The sequence below is a fragment of the Hyperolius riggenbachi genome, chromosome 3 (genome assembly GCF_040937935.1).
Source record: "Hyperolius riggenbachi isolate aHypRig1 chromosome 3, aHypRig1.pri, whole genome shotgun sequence".
Lineage (NCBI taxonomy): Eukaryota > Metazoa > Chordata > Amphibia > Anura > Hyperoliidae > Hyperolius > Hyperolius riggenbachi.
Window position 1 is genome coordinate 221,225,040 of NC_090648.1, and position 16,162 is coordinate 221,241,201.

Below are 16,162 nucleotides of genomic sequence, written 5' to 3' on the forward strand. Positions count from 1 at the left end.
CCCCATTGTTATAATGACTGCATGTGTGGATAAGGTGTGGATAACAAGCTGAAAAGTTTTTGACAGTCCCTAGACTCCAGGAGGGCTTCTTTCTGACTTGTGTGAGAGACTGACAGGGACAGGAGTCCGATTACAGGCAAGTAGCCTGTGTGATGTGGGACTTCAATACAGATAAGTTCTCTGCTCCATCTCAGGCTATTCTCAATTTCTCCACTCCTCTCTCTGGGCTAGTGCAACGCCAAAATGACAATAGCAATCGCTAGCAATTTGTGAGTGTGATTTTGTGAAGTGATTTTCAGAGCGATTTTTGAATGAATTGCTCAAAAACATGCTACATGCAGTATACCTGCGATTTTGAAAAAAATCACAACGCTGCTGTGGGAACACCCACATAGGGTAACATTAGCCAAGCGCTTTTCAAATCACTGTTGATTTGAAAAACGCTCAGAAGCACTCGGTGTGCACCAGCCCTCCCTCATTCACCTTTGTTTCCCTCTTCCCCTAGAGCTGACTGTGTGTTCTTGTCTTACAGGAAAGCTAAATAAAAGTGCAATCCTGGTGAGGCAAAATATTATTATTTAGTATTTATGTAGCGCCGACATCTTCCGCAGATGCATATATCCCTGCATCTTATGGGTATCGCTTGCGCTATGTGAAACTATGTAGCATATTCCACTGAATTGTCCAAACTAAGTCTATCTCCTGTTCCTCTCTTGGGGAGTTGTTCCAGCGCTGTACCCCGTTCACATTTGCTGCTACCAGAAGCCCTCAGAAACACTAGTGTCCTTGAGTACTTCCAAAGATAGGCAGCTCCGTAATACGCCAGCGCACTTTTGTGCATGGGCAGTATGGAGCCACCTGTATTCGGAAGCACTCGGGACATACGTGCTTCTGGACCTTTCAGGAACCCCCCCCTTAAAAATCCTGCGTTTGCCCCTGGCTAGGAACACACTAAGCAGAAATGCTAGCATTGCTCAAAATGCAGCGTTAAAGAGACACTGACGAGAAAAAAAGTCCCCAGATTTTCTTTAATGCTTATAATGTTAAGTTAATGGGATGCATTAAAATACGCATGTGTTTTTTTTTTTTTTTAAATGCTGGTTTTGTTGCATATTTTCAAAAACAAAAAAGAAAAGAAAACAAAAACAACGCACGTAATGAAAGTCAATGGTGACGCAATGTATTGCGTTTTTGTAAAAACAAACTGTTTTCTAATGCATTTCTGCTTCCTGTTGACGTCCTAGTGATTTGCAAACACACAATACACGCGACCTTTCACGCACTGCCAAGTGTGCACCCAGGCCCAGCCTGACAGTTATATAATTCCTAGCCAAAAATACCATCTTGAGTGTAGTATATTCCAGTCAGAGAAGGCTCATCCACAGGGCAACCTAGGCAGGTTCTTTGAGCCTAGTTGGTGTCGAAGGGTCCACCTGTCAGTCTCCTACCCCTCCACCTCAGAGGAGAGGAAAAAAAAACCCACCCCGCAAGAAGCCGAAGCTACGGCCTTACCTAGGGTCCACTACATCTTCCATCTCTGATTCTAGTTGCCATATTTTTGTAATAAGGTTTGAGTGACACCAGTTTTAAGTAATTTCAAATCTTACACAAATCACTAGGTGTAGCGATTCAGGAGCAATTTGCCAGCGTTCAATACTTTGCACTGAATCGCAAATGCTCCCAAATTGTTGCATGTCCTGCGATTTACGATTTGGCTAATCACAATCTTACTGTAGAATTTGTTACATTTACAGATCATTTAGGGAAATTGCTAGCGATTTAAAGCGATCCCTAAATGCTCAAAAAAGCATGGGTTCCTGAGGGTAGGATATAGCAAAATCCATATTCTTGGGTCATCACTTCATGCATACTTAGGCCTCTTGAACACGGCAAGCGATTCAGATTCCGCTTTTTAATCAGTGTGCAGGGAGCAAACTGCAAATCGGAATCTGAATCCGATGTAAAAACTGACTAAAAAGCGTAATCTGAATCGGAATCACTTGCAGTGTGCAAGAGGCCTTAAAAGGAGTACACACACACACGTATCAAAACGCTGATTTTCTTGTTTCTAGTGGCACACCGAACAAAAACAATAGACTAGAGTTACGGAAAACGCTAGTGTTTTGGCCAATAATAAAAGTCTATGGGCTCAGTGGCGTAGCAAGGGGTTGCAGAGGTATCGACTACATTGGGGCTCTTGGGCCAGCGGGGTGGGGTCCCAAGGGGCACTCCCTCAACTACAGTATTCACTCTATTGGTCCTGTGCAAATTATATACACTTCTAGAGATGCTTTGAACAGTAGTAATCATTAATATACAGTTTCCCATCCCCTTCTTGCACCTCTGACACTGGTTGTCCTTGATTGGTTTTGGTGCGCCATATCATCTGTTATGTATATAGCACTTGGAGGGGGCCCCCATGTAAAACTTGCAGCAAAGGACAGGTTTTTCACCCCCCCCCCCCTTCTTTCTTTAAATATGACACGATTTTACTCAACTGATAAAGGAAAAAGATTGAAGAAAAACACATCACACAGGGCAGAAAATGCATGGTTTTCCGCACTGCCTAGTGTGCTCCCAACCTCATCAAAAAAAAAAAAAAAAAAAAAAAAAAAAAAAAAAAAAAAAAAAAAAAAAAAAAAAAAAACCTTGTTGCTAGATCCAGTGAATTAGCATAAGTTGCCGATTTTATAGCTCATAGTCAGGGGATAACCCCCACATTTATTTAAAAATTGGCTACTTTTCAGCATAAAATGTTAAATCAAAAATATGCTATAGGGTTTAAGAACCTGTAGATGGGGGCGTGGCCTGGCTATGGAGCTTTGAGGACGTGCAGCTCCTAAGCTCCGCTGAACCTAGCTATCCTGAAGACATCCTGAGCCCACGGCTGCTGGGTTTTTTTTCCCCACGATAGCTCAGCATAGCCCCCTGAACGGCGTGACACCGGCAAGATGCTTAAAAAAAGCTGGAGTCAAGCAGACCGGGATATCAGAGCGCCTGGCGCAGTACGCGCATGGCGCTCAGCAAGATGGCGCGGATCTCTCTCCTGCCGATCCAGCTCAGCAGAACACGCTGGATGATACCTTGCCTCTGGAGGGAGACGCTGGAAGCCCTGTTACGCCCGATTCCCCTAAAGATCAGCGCAGTGAGTACAAGCACTCCCGCCCAGGGGCTAGCACACACAAGGGAGAAGTTACTGCGTCACAGGCTTCTGCAGGCCCAGACTCTAGCGAGGAGCCCTCTAGATTACAGCTGCTAGACGCCATATCAGAGCTAAAAACCTTTATTAATGGCAAGTTTGACACTATTCAATCGGATCTTTCACTTGTCAAGGCTGATTTGCAAAAGATGAGGGAGCGTGCGGGGGAGGCTGAGAAGCGAATCAGTGACTTGGAGGACAATATGCGGCCATTAAAGTCTGACATGGTATATCGCAGTAAGATTTCAGATGCACATTCCTTAAGGCTGGTTTCACAGTGGGACGCACCCCACCGCACAGCAATGAAAAATCAATGAGGCTGTTCACAGTGCGGACGTTGCGTTACATTGTAATGCTGCGTCACAAGACAACGTACTGCATGCAGTACTTTGGACGCGGTTGAGCCGCGTTAGACTGCTTGCACATGCTCAGTAATGTTGGGGAGGAGCGGAGAGCGGCCAGGCACATGGCTAATTATTATGCACTGCACGTTGTGACGTGCAGTGTTTACATCCTGGAGCAGCCGCTCTGTGCGGCGATTGGCCGGCGGGACCACGTGATGCCGCATGCGCACAAGAGTGCGCATCACGGCATCACTGACGCCAGAGTGAGCTGCACAACGCGGCTCACTCTGACGTCCAGATCCAGCACCACCAGGCGTTGAGTTAGGGGGACGTTATGCGACCTTAACGCCGCCTCTAACGCAACGTCCTGGTGTGAAATTAGCCTTAAACTATCTGACTTAGAGAACAGGTCCAGAAGAAGCAATTTAAGATTTGTCGGATTTCCTGAAAAAGCAGAGGGCTCTGCCACTGAGGAATTTCTGGAGCAATGGATTCTCTCTGTTTTGTCTGACTTTCAACCCTCTCGTACATTCTCCATTGAAAGGGCTCACAGAATCCCTGGGAAACCCCCCAAACCAGGCCAGCCTCCGCATCCTCTGATTGCAAAGCTACTTAATTACCGAGACAAGGCCAATATTCTTAAAGTTATCAGACTTTCACAAGCACCCTTACAATTTAACGGATCTCCAATTCATATACATATATCTCAAGATTTCTCTGTTTTAATACAGGAGCAGAGACTTGCTTTTTTTGAAATAAAGAAACAACTTCGTGACAAACAGCTCCTGTATAGCATGCTATACCCGGCCAAACTCGTGTTGTACAAAGAAGAAGCTCTATTTTTCACTACTCCTCAAGCTGCTGCAAACTGGCTTGAAAGCATAGGCTCAGGTCGGCCTCACCGTTCATCTGCAAATAAAAAGCCTACTTGATAAAGCATATAGTTTACATTCTGGCCTACTCTCCCTTTTAATATGCTATACTTTGCTATTAAAGTGACTGTGGCGTTTATACTCCCTCCCGGATATTTTTTTATGCTATGTTCCTAATGTTTCATCATCTATATGTGTCAGTTACATGCTATGGTAGCAACGTGTTTTTCTACTTTGTTGTTAGGCTGAATAAGTGATATATGGGTCACCTGTTTCTAATGGCTCTGTAGTCTATTTGTTCCCTCAAAACTAGATGACAACACTGTTGCCTACGTATTATTATCATCATCATTATCAGATATACATTTGCTATGCTGGAATATATCCATCAGGTAATTTCCGTGCAGCGGTGAATCTCTTCATATTTTATCACTATGGGTTCTGGGGTTTAATTTCTCTAGTCATTCGCCCCTAATGCTGCACAGGATGGGAACCAAGGCAGGTTGTAGTTCTGGGCAACTTGCGGGGTGGGTTAGGGAGGGACTGGGTGGTAGTGTTTCAACTGACGGTGCATATACATGGAATTTATGTGTTTATGTTCACATTTATAATTCACACTGTCAGTTGAACAAGAGGTTCTCTCGTTGTTGTTTGTTTTGTTGATAAAACAAACAAAAAGATTTTGAAAAAAAAACAAAAAAAAAACCGAACCTGTAGATGATATGCAAGAAAGAGTAGGAGGCTGGGAACACACCAGGCAGCGTAGAAAACCATGCGTTTTCTGCATTGTGCGTTATTTTATTGCTGCAGTGGATGGGGTGTCAGGAGACACCCTAGAAAGAGACAAATCAAAAATCAGGAGCCCAAATGGTGTAGTATGTCAGTAACAGTGAAAACAATGATAAGAGGGCTACTCACAAAAGGTGGGTTGCTGAGGGCAACCAACCACAGGAAGCAGGTGGAGATAGTTAACCCGTCTCCACTTGTGGTGTCCCAGACTGCGATTGGTGGTGGTCGCCTCTACTTTAAAAAGACAATAATGCCTTCAAACATGGTCTGTTTTTGAACCCCGCCCACAACGTGTGTGTGCGTGCGTGACAATAAGGGTAAAGAAGCGCCCAGGGGTTTATAAAACTGAGTAAAAAAAACTCCCTAGGTGTCAACAAGCCCTAAGGGCTGGAACCCACAAGAGCGGTTTTGTGAGCATTTCTGGAGCGATTCAAAACGCTAGCGTTTTGCCAAAACGCTCAGCTAATGTTAATGGATGGGGCAACTTCCACTGGCGCATTTGCGATAGCTCAAATCACAATCGTAGGAAATGCAGCATTTTGGGAGCGTTAGTGGTTCAATGTAAAGTATATAAACGCTGATGTAATCACTTATTAAAACCTGCATGGAGCGATTTTGCTAGCGTTTTAACCTTACCACACACTAACAAAATTAAAAATTAATTGAAAGGACCAATCAGACTTTAAAATGCTAATCACTAAACAATCGCTGGCGAATTGAAACACTTTGTAAAAATCACTTCCTAAAACGCTCATGGAACCGCTGACAAACTGCTCATACAAAATGCTAGCGCTTGCGATTAGCGAAAGCATATTGCAGTGGGTTCCAGGCCTCAATGGTGGGTTTACACCATACACCACTTCACAACATGGTTGGGTCAATCAAGATTCACCCTGCGAGTCCCTGAGTATAATAAAAAGGTAATGGTGTGCACACACCTGAAGGATTAGAGACCAATTTTACCCCCTTCCATGTAGTATGGGAGCCATACTCTACACACAGTCTATTCTATGGAGCTGAATTCCTCATCAGATAAAATCTTAGCAAGATGCTGCACACATTCAAAAGATCAGTATCTGCAAAAGATCCGTTCCTGCAAAATGCATTCATAGTCTGATATCTGCAGATCCTCATACACAACTTGTTTAACAGACATTCATCTGCAGATCAGATCCACCAGGATGGATCTTCAGAGGAATGTCTGTTAAACAAGGTGTGTATGAGGATCTGCAGGCCTCAGACTATGAATGCATTTTGCAGGAACGGATCTTTTGCAGGAACATCTCTTTTGAATGTGTACAGCATCTTTGTGTGCAGCATCTTGCAAAGATTTTTATCTTATGAGGAGTTCAGCTCAATAGAATAGACTGTAGGTATGGCTCTCATACTAAATGGAAGGGGGTAAAATTGGTCTGTGATCTTTCAAGTGTGTATGTAGCATTAGGTTAGGTATTGTATTGAGCGCAAACACTCACAAAATGTATGTCCTGTGATTGCGATTAGACCTAATTGCAATCGCTCCAGTGGGCTCAACACCATAGACATACATTAACAAAGCCTTTTTGAAAAAATGTTGAAGCTCCAAAAATGAGAAAACAAGATCTCTAGTGAGTCCCAGGCCTAAAGGTGGGTACACACATTAGATAAAAGTCTTTGGAAAATGAAAGATCAGAGACCAATTTTACCCCATTCCATGTAGTATAAAAGCCATACTGACACAGTGTATTCTATTGAGCAGAACTCCCCATCAGATAAAGATCTTTGCAAGATGCTGTACACATGCAAAAGATCAGTTCCTGCAAATTGCATTCAGAGTCTATGATATCTGCAGATCATCATACACACCTTGTTTAACAGACATTAGTCTGCAGATCAGATCCACCAGGATGGATCTTTAGATCTGCAGATAATTGTCTGATCTGCAGATGAATGTCTGTAAAGCCAAATCTACATGATATGATTCGATTACGATTCTATTTACGATTTGATTAAATCCGACATGTCCGATCGGGATTCGATTCAATTCGATTTGCCATTGCTTTGCAATTGCAAATCGAACTGAATCGAATCCCGATCGGACATGTCGGATTTAATCGAATCACAAATAGAATCGTAATCGAAATCGAATCGTACAAAGAATCGTATCGTGTAGATTGGGCTTTAAACAAGATGTGTACAAGATCTCCAGATATCATAGAATATGAATGCATTTTTGCAGGGACTGATCTTTTGCATGTGTGCAGCATCTTGCAAAGATTTTTATCTGATGGGGAGTTCAGCTCAATAGAATACACTGTAGGTACCCTCTCATACTACATGGAAGGGGGTAAAATTGGTCTGTGATCTTTCATTTTCCAAATACTTTTATCTGATGTGTGTACCCACCTTAAGACTGCATTTCCCAGCATTACAGAAGAAAACATGTGGCTGAAGGTGGTGGCAAAGAGCAGTGACAAAGGCAGAACATGGAAACAGTTGGCATATTTTCCTTCAGCTGCACAGGTGTTCACTAAGGATTCTGCACACGGATTATGTGGATTTCCAAATTCCTCCACTTCAGAAAATTACAGGAAATTATGTTTGCCTACAAACTTTTTTCACATACTTAGCAAAATATATGTATGCATACTTAAAGGACATGAAAGCAAATATACAAAGCAGGAAAAAGGGAATATTTAAAAAAAAAAAAAAAAAAAAAAAAAAAAAACTATTGTGAACATATTTTCACAAATTAAGGGCTAGCGCACATTAGTGTAGGTCGCAAAACGCTCAGTGCTTTTAGAATTGATTTTTCTAGTGATTCTAGGCATGTGCCTAGCGATTTTCTATTTATACCTAGCTTTTTTCTAAGTGTTTTTGTGTAGTTTGTCTAATACAGCTGCTAGTGTACTGGTTCTGTCACAAAAACACTTGGAAAATTGCTCTGATCATGCTCTTTTCAGGGTGATTTTCCACTTTCCTATACTTAACATTGAGGGCATATTCACCGTGGGACGTTGCATTTTAAATGCAACGTTAAAGTCGCAATGAGTCTGCGTTTAGAGTAGCGCACTGCAAGCAAGAAGGGCGTTACCATAACGCAACATTTTTTAAATGCGACATTAACATCGCACTGTGATCGGCTCAGGATTATCCTTGCTGCACGGTAAACTGCTTTATAAGACTTTATAACATAGCTCCACAACGTGCCACCGTGAATGCGACCTGATGCTGAATCACCTCAGAAAAGTGCAGAAATGCTGTATTATGCATGTTTGCATGAAAATCACACCGCTGTGGTGTGATCCATCAATCCCATTCAAATATAATAGCCAAGAGCTTTCCAAAGTGCTAACGTTTTTTTAAAAGTGCTCACAAGCACTCTTGGTGTACATCAGCCCTCACAGTCACACAAACCATAATTGGTCTTTAGTGAATACAAAAACATATTCACAATAAAAAATTAAAAACAAAAACACTATTTTGTGGTTTTTCAATGCAAATATAGAATTTGTTAAGTTTGGAATTCCGTATAATGATGAATTGGGGGATTACTGGTACTGACTCAGGGCTGGAACCTACTAGAGCAATTTGAGCATTTAGGGAGCGTAATAAATCGCTAGCGATTTTCCTAAACGCTCTGCCAATGTAAATGGATGGTGAAAATTCCACAGAAGCGATTGCGATTAGCAAAAATCGCAAACGCAGGACATGCAGCATTTTGTTAGCGTTTGTGCTTCAAAGTATATAATCGCTCATCAAAACCTGCACGGTGCGATTTTGCTAGCGTTTTGAAGTTACTGCACACTAACAAAATTAAAATTGAAAAGCCCAATCAGACTTTAAACCGCTACACAACCGCTGGCAAATTAATACACTTTTTAAAAATCGCTCCCTAAAACGCTCAGGAAATCGCTTACAAACTGCTCATACAAAACGCTAGTGATTGCGATTAGCGATAGCGTTTTATAGTGGGTTCCAGGCCTAAGAAAAGGTTTCAAGTCTGTGTGGTTTTAAAAATCATGTACCAGTAGTCACAGCTGAGGTAGGGGGTAAATCTTATTTGTGTATCTTGTTCTGTGCATCACTGGAGATTAAATACAGTACCTGATGCTAAGTACACATTTGAATGGGAAAAAAAAACAAAAAAAAAAAAAAAAACACACAAACAAACACACATATTTTGTTCTTGATTGATATAGGTTTCAGTTTTGCATCAATCAATTTACAGATACAGTATTTGAAGTCTATCAGGCTGAGTAGTCTATTCCAATCTACGGAAAGGTGATTGGAATGGGAGCTTTGAAGCCCTGGCTGTTCCAATCTATGTAGAGGTGAGTGGGATGGAAGCACAAGCAGCACCTTGCAGAGAACTAACAAGTGACCAGTCGATCGTCCATTTTTCAAACTGCATAGGTTTGCATATTTTTTCTACATCAACGCAGCATTATTTACATTGACCACCCCTATTGCTTATAGTATCAATTGTCAAATAAGTCAAGAATATTCTCAATGAAACGGAAAGGCTTTGCATACTTCACTATAAGTAGAAGAGGAAACACTAAGTTCTGCCAAATAATTGGAGCAATTTTTCAGACCCTGCACAATAGTTTGCACGGACAGTAGGATTAAATAACAGGAGAAATGGCTTTCCTGGCAGGTGCAGGTTCACTGGAAGTGTAGTTTCAGTGAAGCAATTCAAATTGTAGTATAACAAACACATTTGTAAAAATGTAACTGCAAAATGAACTTTGAACTTGGTGCTCAATAGTAAAATAATAAAACAGTACATATAAATAATAAAAGTAAAATACATTTATAGCAATATGTAGTAGCTTCAATGTCACACTTACCAGTATATGCCCAGCTATGTCCTGTAAACAGAGCAGAGATACTTCAGTTACTATTAGAATCACACATCAGGTCACATCTGTGTAAATGGACTAGACGAGGATATGCTTCCTACAGTCTCTAGTACGCTACATTTCAAATTTAGGAGCAGATTAATCAAAGCTAGTGCAAGGGACAATTGGAGGAGAAGTGGTGTGAAAGTGAAGCAGATGCCCAGATCAGCTCCATTGAGCTCTGATTCTACATTTCCTGCAGGCAAACTGGAGATCATTTAGGTTGCAAACATACTGAAATGCATCTGGACTGCTATGGAAAGCAAAAATGCACTCAAATATCTACAGCTCCATAAACCTTAGCTTTCACTCAATCTTATCCATTTTAAAAAGTACCATCATACTTTACTGACACTAATATTGTTAAGTAAAAAGAGTGGGGAAGTGAAGTGCCCCTGCCTTACCATCAGAGGCTGCCTGTGCAGCAATCACGGTCAGTAAGCTGAGGAGCAGTGTGTACATCTGTGTGAGGTACAGTTACTGGAATAGCACGTCTGAATCACCTCTGGTCTCTAACCCTCTGCTTTTCACAGCCGCTGCACTGCAAGTTCTCATACAACCCACAGACTCAGCCCAAACTCTTCCGTCACCAATAAATAACACAGCTCAACTTGTTACCTGGCTTAGGCTATAGCCCCTCCTCCCTCTACCTGCTGTACATCCTAAAGACTGATTACACCTGAGAGAGACAAGTTTCACAGAGCTATGCAGGTCAATAGAGACAGGTTTCTGTATAACTTCACAGCTAGAAGACTGCTGATGATGGAGTGTCACAACAAAGAAAATCACTGTTCATGAGTTTTACTGTGACTAGCAAACAATTGCAAACTATATGCCTATACAGTACATTATACAATAACATTTGTAAAGCCCTTTTCTCCCATAGGACTCAAAGTACATAGATATGTCTAAATCAATACATAGTTGCAGGGTGGACTGTGTTACAGAGGAAATAGTTAGGTGTTCATAAATATTAAACAAACTAGCTGTCTATGCATCTCACAGTCAGGCTCGGACTGAGCCACCGAACCACCGATGGTCCCATCGGTGGGCCCCGACTGCCCCGCCTCCTGGGGGCCCCAGAGCTAAGAGGGAGGGCGGCACAGCTTGGAAGTGGGGAAATTGGGCACAGAGTGGCGGGGAGGGGGGGGGAAGCCTCCCCCCCTCTCTCACCTAGGGCCCCCCCCCTTCCGCGCACCCCCCTCCTCCAGAAGTGCAGCCAGCAGCGAGCGGAGAATAGCTACAGAGCTTCAGATGATGCTAGCTCCGCTCCGCATGCCGCTGCTGCCCTGCTGGTCTCTGTCTCCTACAGTGACGCTATCCAATCACGCTCTCGCAGTACTTCCTGCGAGAGCGTGATTGGACAGCGTCACTACAGGAGACAGAGACCAGCAGGGCAGCAGCAGCGGCATGCGGAGCGGAGCTAGCATCATCTGAAGGCTGGTAAGCTATTCTCCGCTAGCTGCTGGCTGCACTTTTGGAGGAGGGGGGTGCGCGGAAGGGGGGCCCCTAGGTGAGGGAGGCTTCCCCGCTGATCTGTGCCCGCTGCCCCCCCCCCTTCCAAGCTGGGGGGGACTTGCATTGTGTGGGGGTATCTGCAGCCAACCTGATTGCATTTTGTGGGGGTATCTGCAGCCAACCTGATTGCATTGTGTGGGGGTATCTGCAGCCAACCTGATTGCATTGTGTGGGGGTATCTGCAGCCAACCTGATTGCATTGTGTGGGGGTATCTGCAGCCAACCCGTTTGCATTTTGTGGGGGTATCTGCAGCCAACCTGTTTACATTCTGTGGGGGTATCTGCAGCCAACCTGATTGCATTTTGTGGGGGTATTTGCCGTCAACCTGATTGCATTTTGTTGGGGTATCTGCAGCCAACCTGATTGCATTTTGTGGGGGAATCTGCCGCCAACCTGATTGCATTTTGTGGGGGTATCTGCCACCAACCTGATTGCATTGTGTGGGGGTATCTGCAGCCAACCTGATTGCATTGTGTGGGGGTATCTGCAGCCAACCTGATTGCATTGTGTGGGGGTATCTGCAGCCAACCTGATTGCATTGTGTGGGAGTATCTGCAGCCAACCTGATTGCATTGTGTGGGGGTATCTGCAGCCAACCTGATTGCATTTTGTGGAGGTATCTGCCGCCAACCTGATTGCATTTTGTGGGGGCATCTGTCGGCAACCTGATTGCATTTTGTGGGGGTATCTGCTGCCATTTGACTACTTTATGAATTATCATGAGGCATGTAACTACTTGAATATTTTATCTAAAATGTATCTGGTCAGACCTAATCTCTGTGAATAACACCGCTACTTATTATGTGTTTTGTATTTATTTTTTTTTAAGTCTGCCCATGACTCATCATGACCCCGCCGATATTCCAGTGCGTGGTGACACCCATTTAGTTTCGCTGTGGCGCGCCGCATTTAGACATATCCCTATTGGAGACTGTCCTCAGAATTGCTCAAAATCTATTCCCTACCATAAAGTCATGCAAAATTTCTAGAGTACATGTGTATGTGAGCCCAAAATTGGGGGGGGGGGGGGGGGGGAGGAGGAGAGGGGAGCGGGCCCCAGGCTGAAACTTCCTTGGTGGGCCCTTGGTGTCCCAGTCCGACCCTGCTCACAGTAATCTTACATCAATTGCACTCACCCCCTATATCCCATTTAGCAAAAATGGCATGCTATTTTTGCTAAATGCGATATAGGGGGCGAGTGCAATAGATTAGGATGGTCTATGTGGGTTTCAGGTGTGTTTATATGGAAATTTGAAATACATAATTTTTTTTGAAACATAACAGGATTGTCCAGTGTTTGTTAATAGGTGTTCATAAATGTCAGACTAAAGGCTCATACACACATTAGACCATAGTCTTTGGAAAATGAAAGATCACAGACCAATTTTACCCCCTTCCATGTAGTATGAGAGCCATACTCTACACAGTCTTTTCTATGGAGCTGAACTCCCCATCAGAAAAAAATCTTTGCAAGATGCTGCACACACAGATGCTGTACAGGCACAAAAGATCAGTATCTGCAAAAGATCTGTTCCTGCCAAAGATCCGTTCCTGCAAATTGCATTCATATAGTCTATAAGATCTGCAGATCATCATACACACCTTGTTTAACTGACATTCATCTGCAGATCAGACAATCATCTGCAGATCTGAAAATCCATCCTGGTGGATCTGATCTGCAGATGAATGTCTGTTAAACACGGTGTGTATGATGATCTGCAGATATCATACACTATGAATGCATTTTGCAGGAATGGATCTTTTGCAGGAACAGATCTTTTGCAGGTACTGATCTTTTGAATCTGTACAGCATCTTTGTAAGCAGCAGGGTTGCTCGAATGTACCAAAATTCGATTCGGATACATTCGATTTCGGGTCTGGGGCAAATTCGGATTCGAATCGATCAAGATCACCGAATTCGATTCGAATTCGGTTCGTGTTCGATAACAAAATTCGGGAAAAAATTCGTGTTCGCGAAATTCGGATGCTTTTTTTTTTTTTTAAAGGGAAATCACATTTAAATAGGTGTAATAAAAAAAAAATGTGATGGAAAACTTTTTTCTGCATTTCTTCTTTATTCTTCTTCACCGTCTTCACCGTCTTTGTTCTCTCCATCTTTTTCTTCACCGTTTTCTTTTTCTGTTTTACCATCTTTCTCGTCATCAATCATATTCATTACTATCATTTTCATCATCTTCTTCTTCTTCACTGATATCTTGTTCTTCAAGTTTTTCATGTAATTCTTCTTCTTCACCTGGTTCTTCTTCGTCTTCTTATTTTCCTTCTTCATCATCATCTGGTTCTTCTTCTTCATCACCTGGTTCTTCTTCTTCTTCATCATCATCTGGTTCTTCTTCAATTATCTGGTTCTCCTTCTTCAATCATCTGGTTCTTCTTCTTCTTTACCTGGTTCTTCTTCTTCTTTACCTGGTTCTTCTTCTTCTTCATCTGGTTCTTCTTCTTCTTCATCATCTGGTTCTTCTTCTTCTTCTTTATCTGTTTCTTCTTCTTCATCATCTGGTTCTTCTTCTTCTTCACCTGGTTCTTCTTCTTCTTCACCTGGTTCTTCTTCTTCACCTGGTTCTTCTTCTTCTTCATCCGGTTCTTCTTCTTCTTCATCTGGTTCTTCTTCTTCTTCATCTGGTTCTTCTTCTTCTTCATCATCTGGTTCTTCTTCTTCTTCTTTATCTGGTTCTTCTTCTTCATCATCTGGTTCTTCTTCTTCTTCACCTGGTTCTTCTTCTTCTTCACCTGGTTCTTCTTCTTCACCTGGTTCTTCTTCTTCTTCATCCGGTTCTTCTTCTTCTTCATCTGGTTCTTCTTCTTCTTCATCTGGTTCTTCTTCTTCTTCACCTGGTTCTTCTTCTTCACCTGGTTCTTCTTCTTCATCTGGTTCTTCTTCTTCACCTGGTTCTTCTTCATCTTCTTCTTCACCTGGTTCTTCTTCTTCTTCACCTGGTTCTTCTTCTTCTTCTTCACATGGTTCTTCTTCTTCTTCACCGTCCACCACCAGCTTTTTTTTCGTTTTGTGTTCATATTCTTCCTCTTGAACCCAACTTAATGTTTTTTCCCTTACAGAAGTGTACTGTTGTAAAATTTTATCTTCAACACCAGCATAGCTAAATTTGTGGCGTAATAGCTAGTGGCGCATGGCAGCAGCGCATAATTCTGTGGACCCTGGCGGTGGGAACACAGACAGGCAGGAAGATAAGTACAGCAGCAGCAGAAGCAGGAGGAGGAGTGACGTGTGGCAGCAGGCAATGTAACAAGGCCATGGTAATTAGCGTTGGTAGTACCACGGCTGTAAATAAAGACACCAAGATCAGGAGGTTCCAGACAGCAGTCGTGAAGCCCACATTGTGTCCAATGCACAACTGGGACAGCACAGTTTTCAACCCAGACACCTCAGAATTTTTTCATTTTTTTTTACAACAGTATATAGCTATTGTAGAGGCGTATTAGCTAGTGGCACATGGCAGTAGGCAGCGCATAACTCTGTGGACCCTGGTGGTGGGAACACAGACAGGCAGGAGGATAAGTACAGCAGCAGCAGAAGCAGGAGGAGGAGTGATGTGTGGCAGCAGGCAATGTAACAAGGCCATGGTACTTAGCGTTGGTAGTACCACGGCTGTAAATAAAGACACCAAGATCAGGAGGTTCCGGACAGCACAACTGGGACTGCACAGTTTTCAACCCAGACACCTCAGAATTTATTTTTTTTTACAAAAGTATATAGCTATTGTAGTGGCGTAATAGCTAGTGGCGCATGGCAGCAGGCAGCGCATAACTCTGTGGACCCTGGCAGTGGGAACACAGACAGGCAGGAGGATAAGTACAGCAGCAGCAGAAGCAGGAGGAGGAGTGACGTGTGGCAGCAGGCAATGTAACAAGGCCATGGTACTTAGCGTTGGTAGTACCACGGCTGTAAATAAAGACACCAAGATCAGGAGGTTTCGGACAGCACAACTGGGACTGCACAGTTTTCAACCCAGACACTTCAGAATTTTTTTTTTTTTACAACAGTATATAGCTATTGTAGTGGCGTAAAAGCTACTGGCGCTTGGTAGCAGCACATAATTCTGTGGGCCCTGGTGGTGGGAACACATATAGGCAGGAGGATAAATTCAGCAGGAGGAGGAGGAGTGACGAATGGCAGCAGGCAATGTAATCTGTGGACCCTGGCGGTGGGAACACAGACAGCAGGAGGATGAAAATCAAGTCAGCACTGCATAATAAGTTGGTGCTTTATAAATACAATAAATAAATACATACATAAATAAATAAATTCCTAAATAAATAAATTCATAAATAAATAAATACAGCAGCAGGAGGAGGACCGGGCCATGGTACCTAGTGTTAGTACCACAGCAACTAAAGAAAAACCATGCCAAATTATCAGGACCCAGGGACTGAAGGTTAATGTCAAAGAATAACTTCCAGGCACCTCATGTCCTCCCGTCGCCGACAACAGGTACCTGGAACGTGCCTTCAATCCAGGCCTGGTTTATCTTAAGGAATGTGAGCCTGTCCACGCCCTTTGTGGACAGACGAGTGTG

At 43.1% G+C, this 16,162-nt stretch overlaps 1 protein-coding gene across 2 annotated transcripts in view; it reads right to left on the minus strand.

The window, feature by feature from the left end:
• CA12 (carbonic anhydrase 12) overlaps window positions 1-10,663 on the minus strand; it is a 51,449-nt gene extending 40,786 nt beyond the window's left edge. Inside the window, exons 1-2 of one of the 2 annotated variants that reach the window (XM_068275787.1) lie at window positions 10,492-10,662; window positions 10,037-10,057 (exon numbers count right to left, since the gene is read on the minus strand). In XM_068275787.1, the coding sequence (XP_068131888.1) occupies window positions 10,037-10,057; window positions 10,492-10,549 (79 nt within the window). In that variant the 5' untranslated portion in view covers window positions 10,550-10,662. Of the gene's footprint in view, window positions 1-10,036; window positions 10,058-10,491 lie in introns of both variants that reach the window. The other variant, XM_068275788.1, reaches the window with a different exon arrangement.
• Between the last annotated feature and the right edge of the window lie 5,499 nt (window positions 10,664-16,162).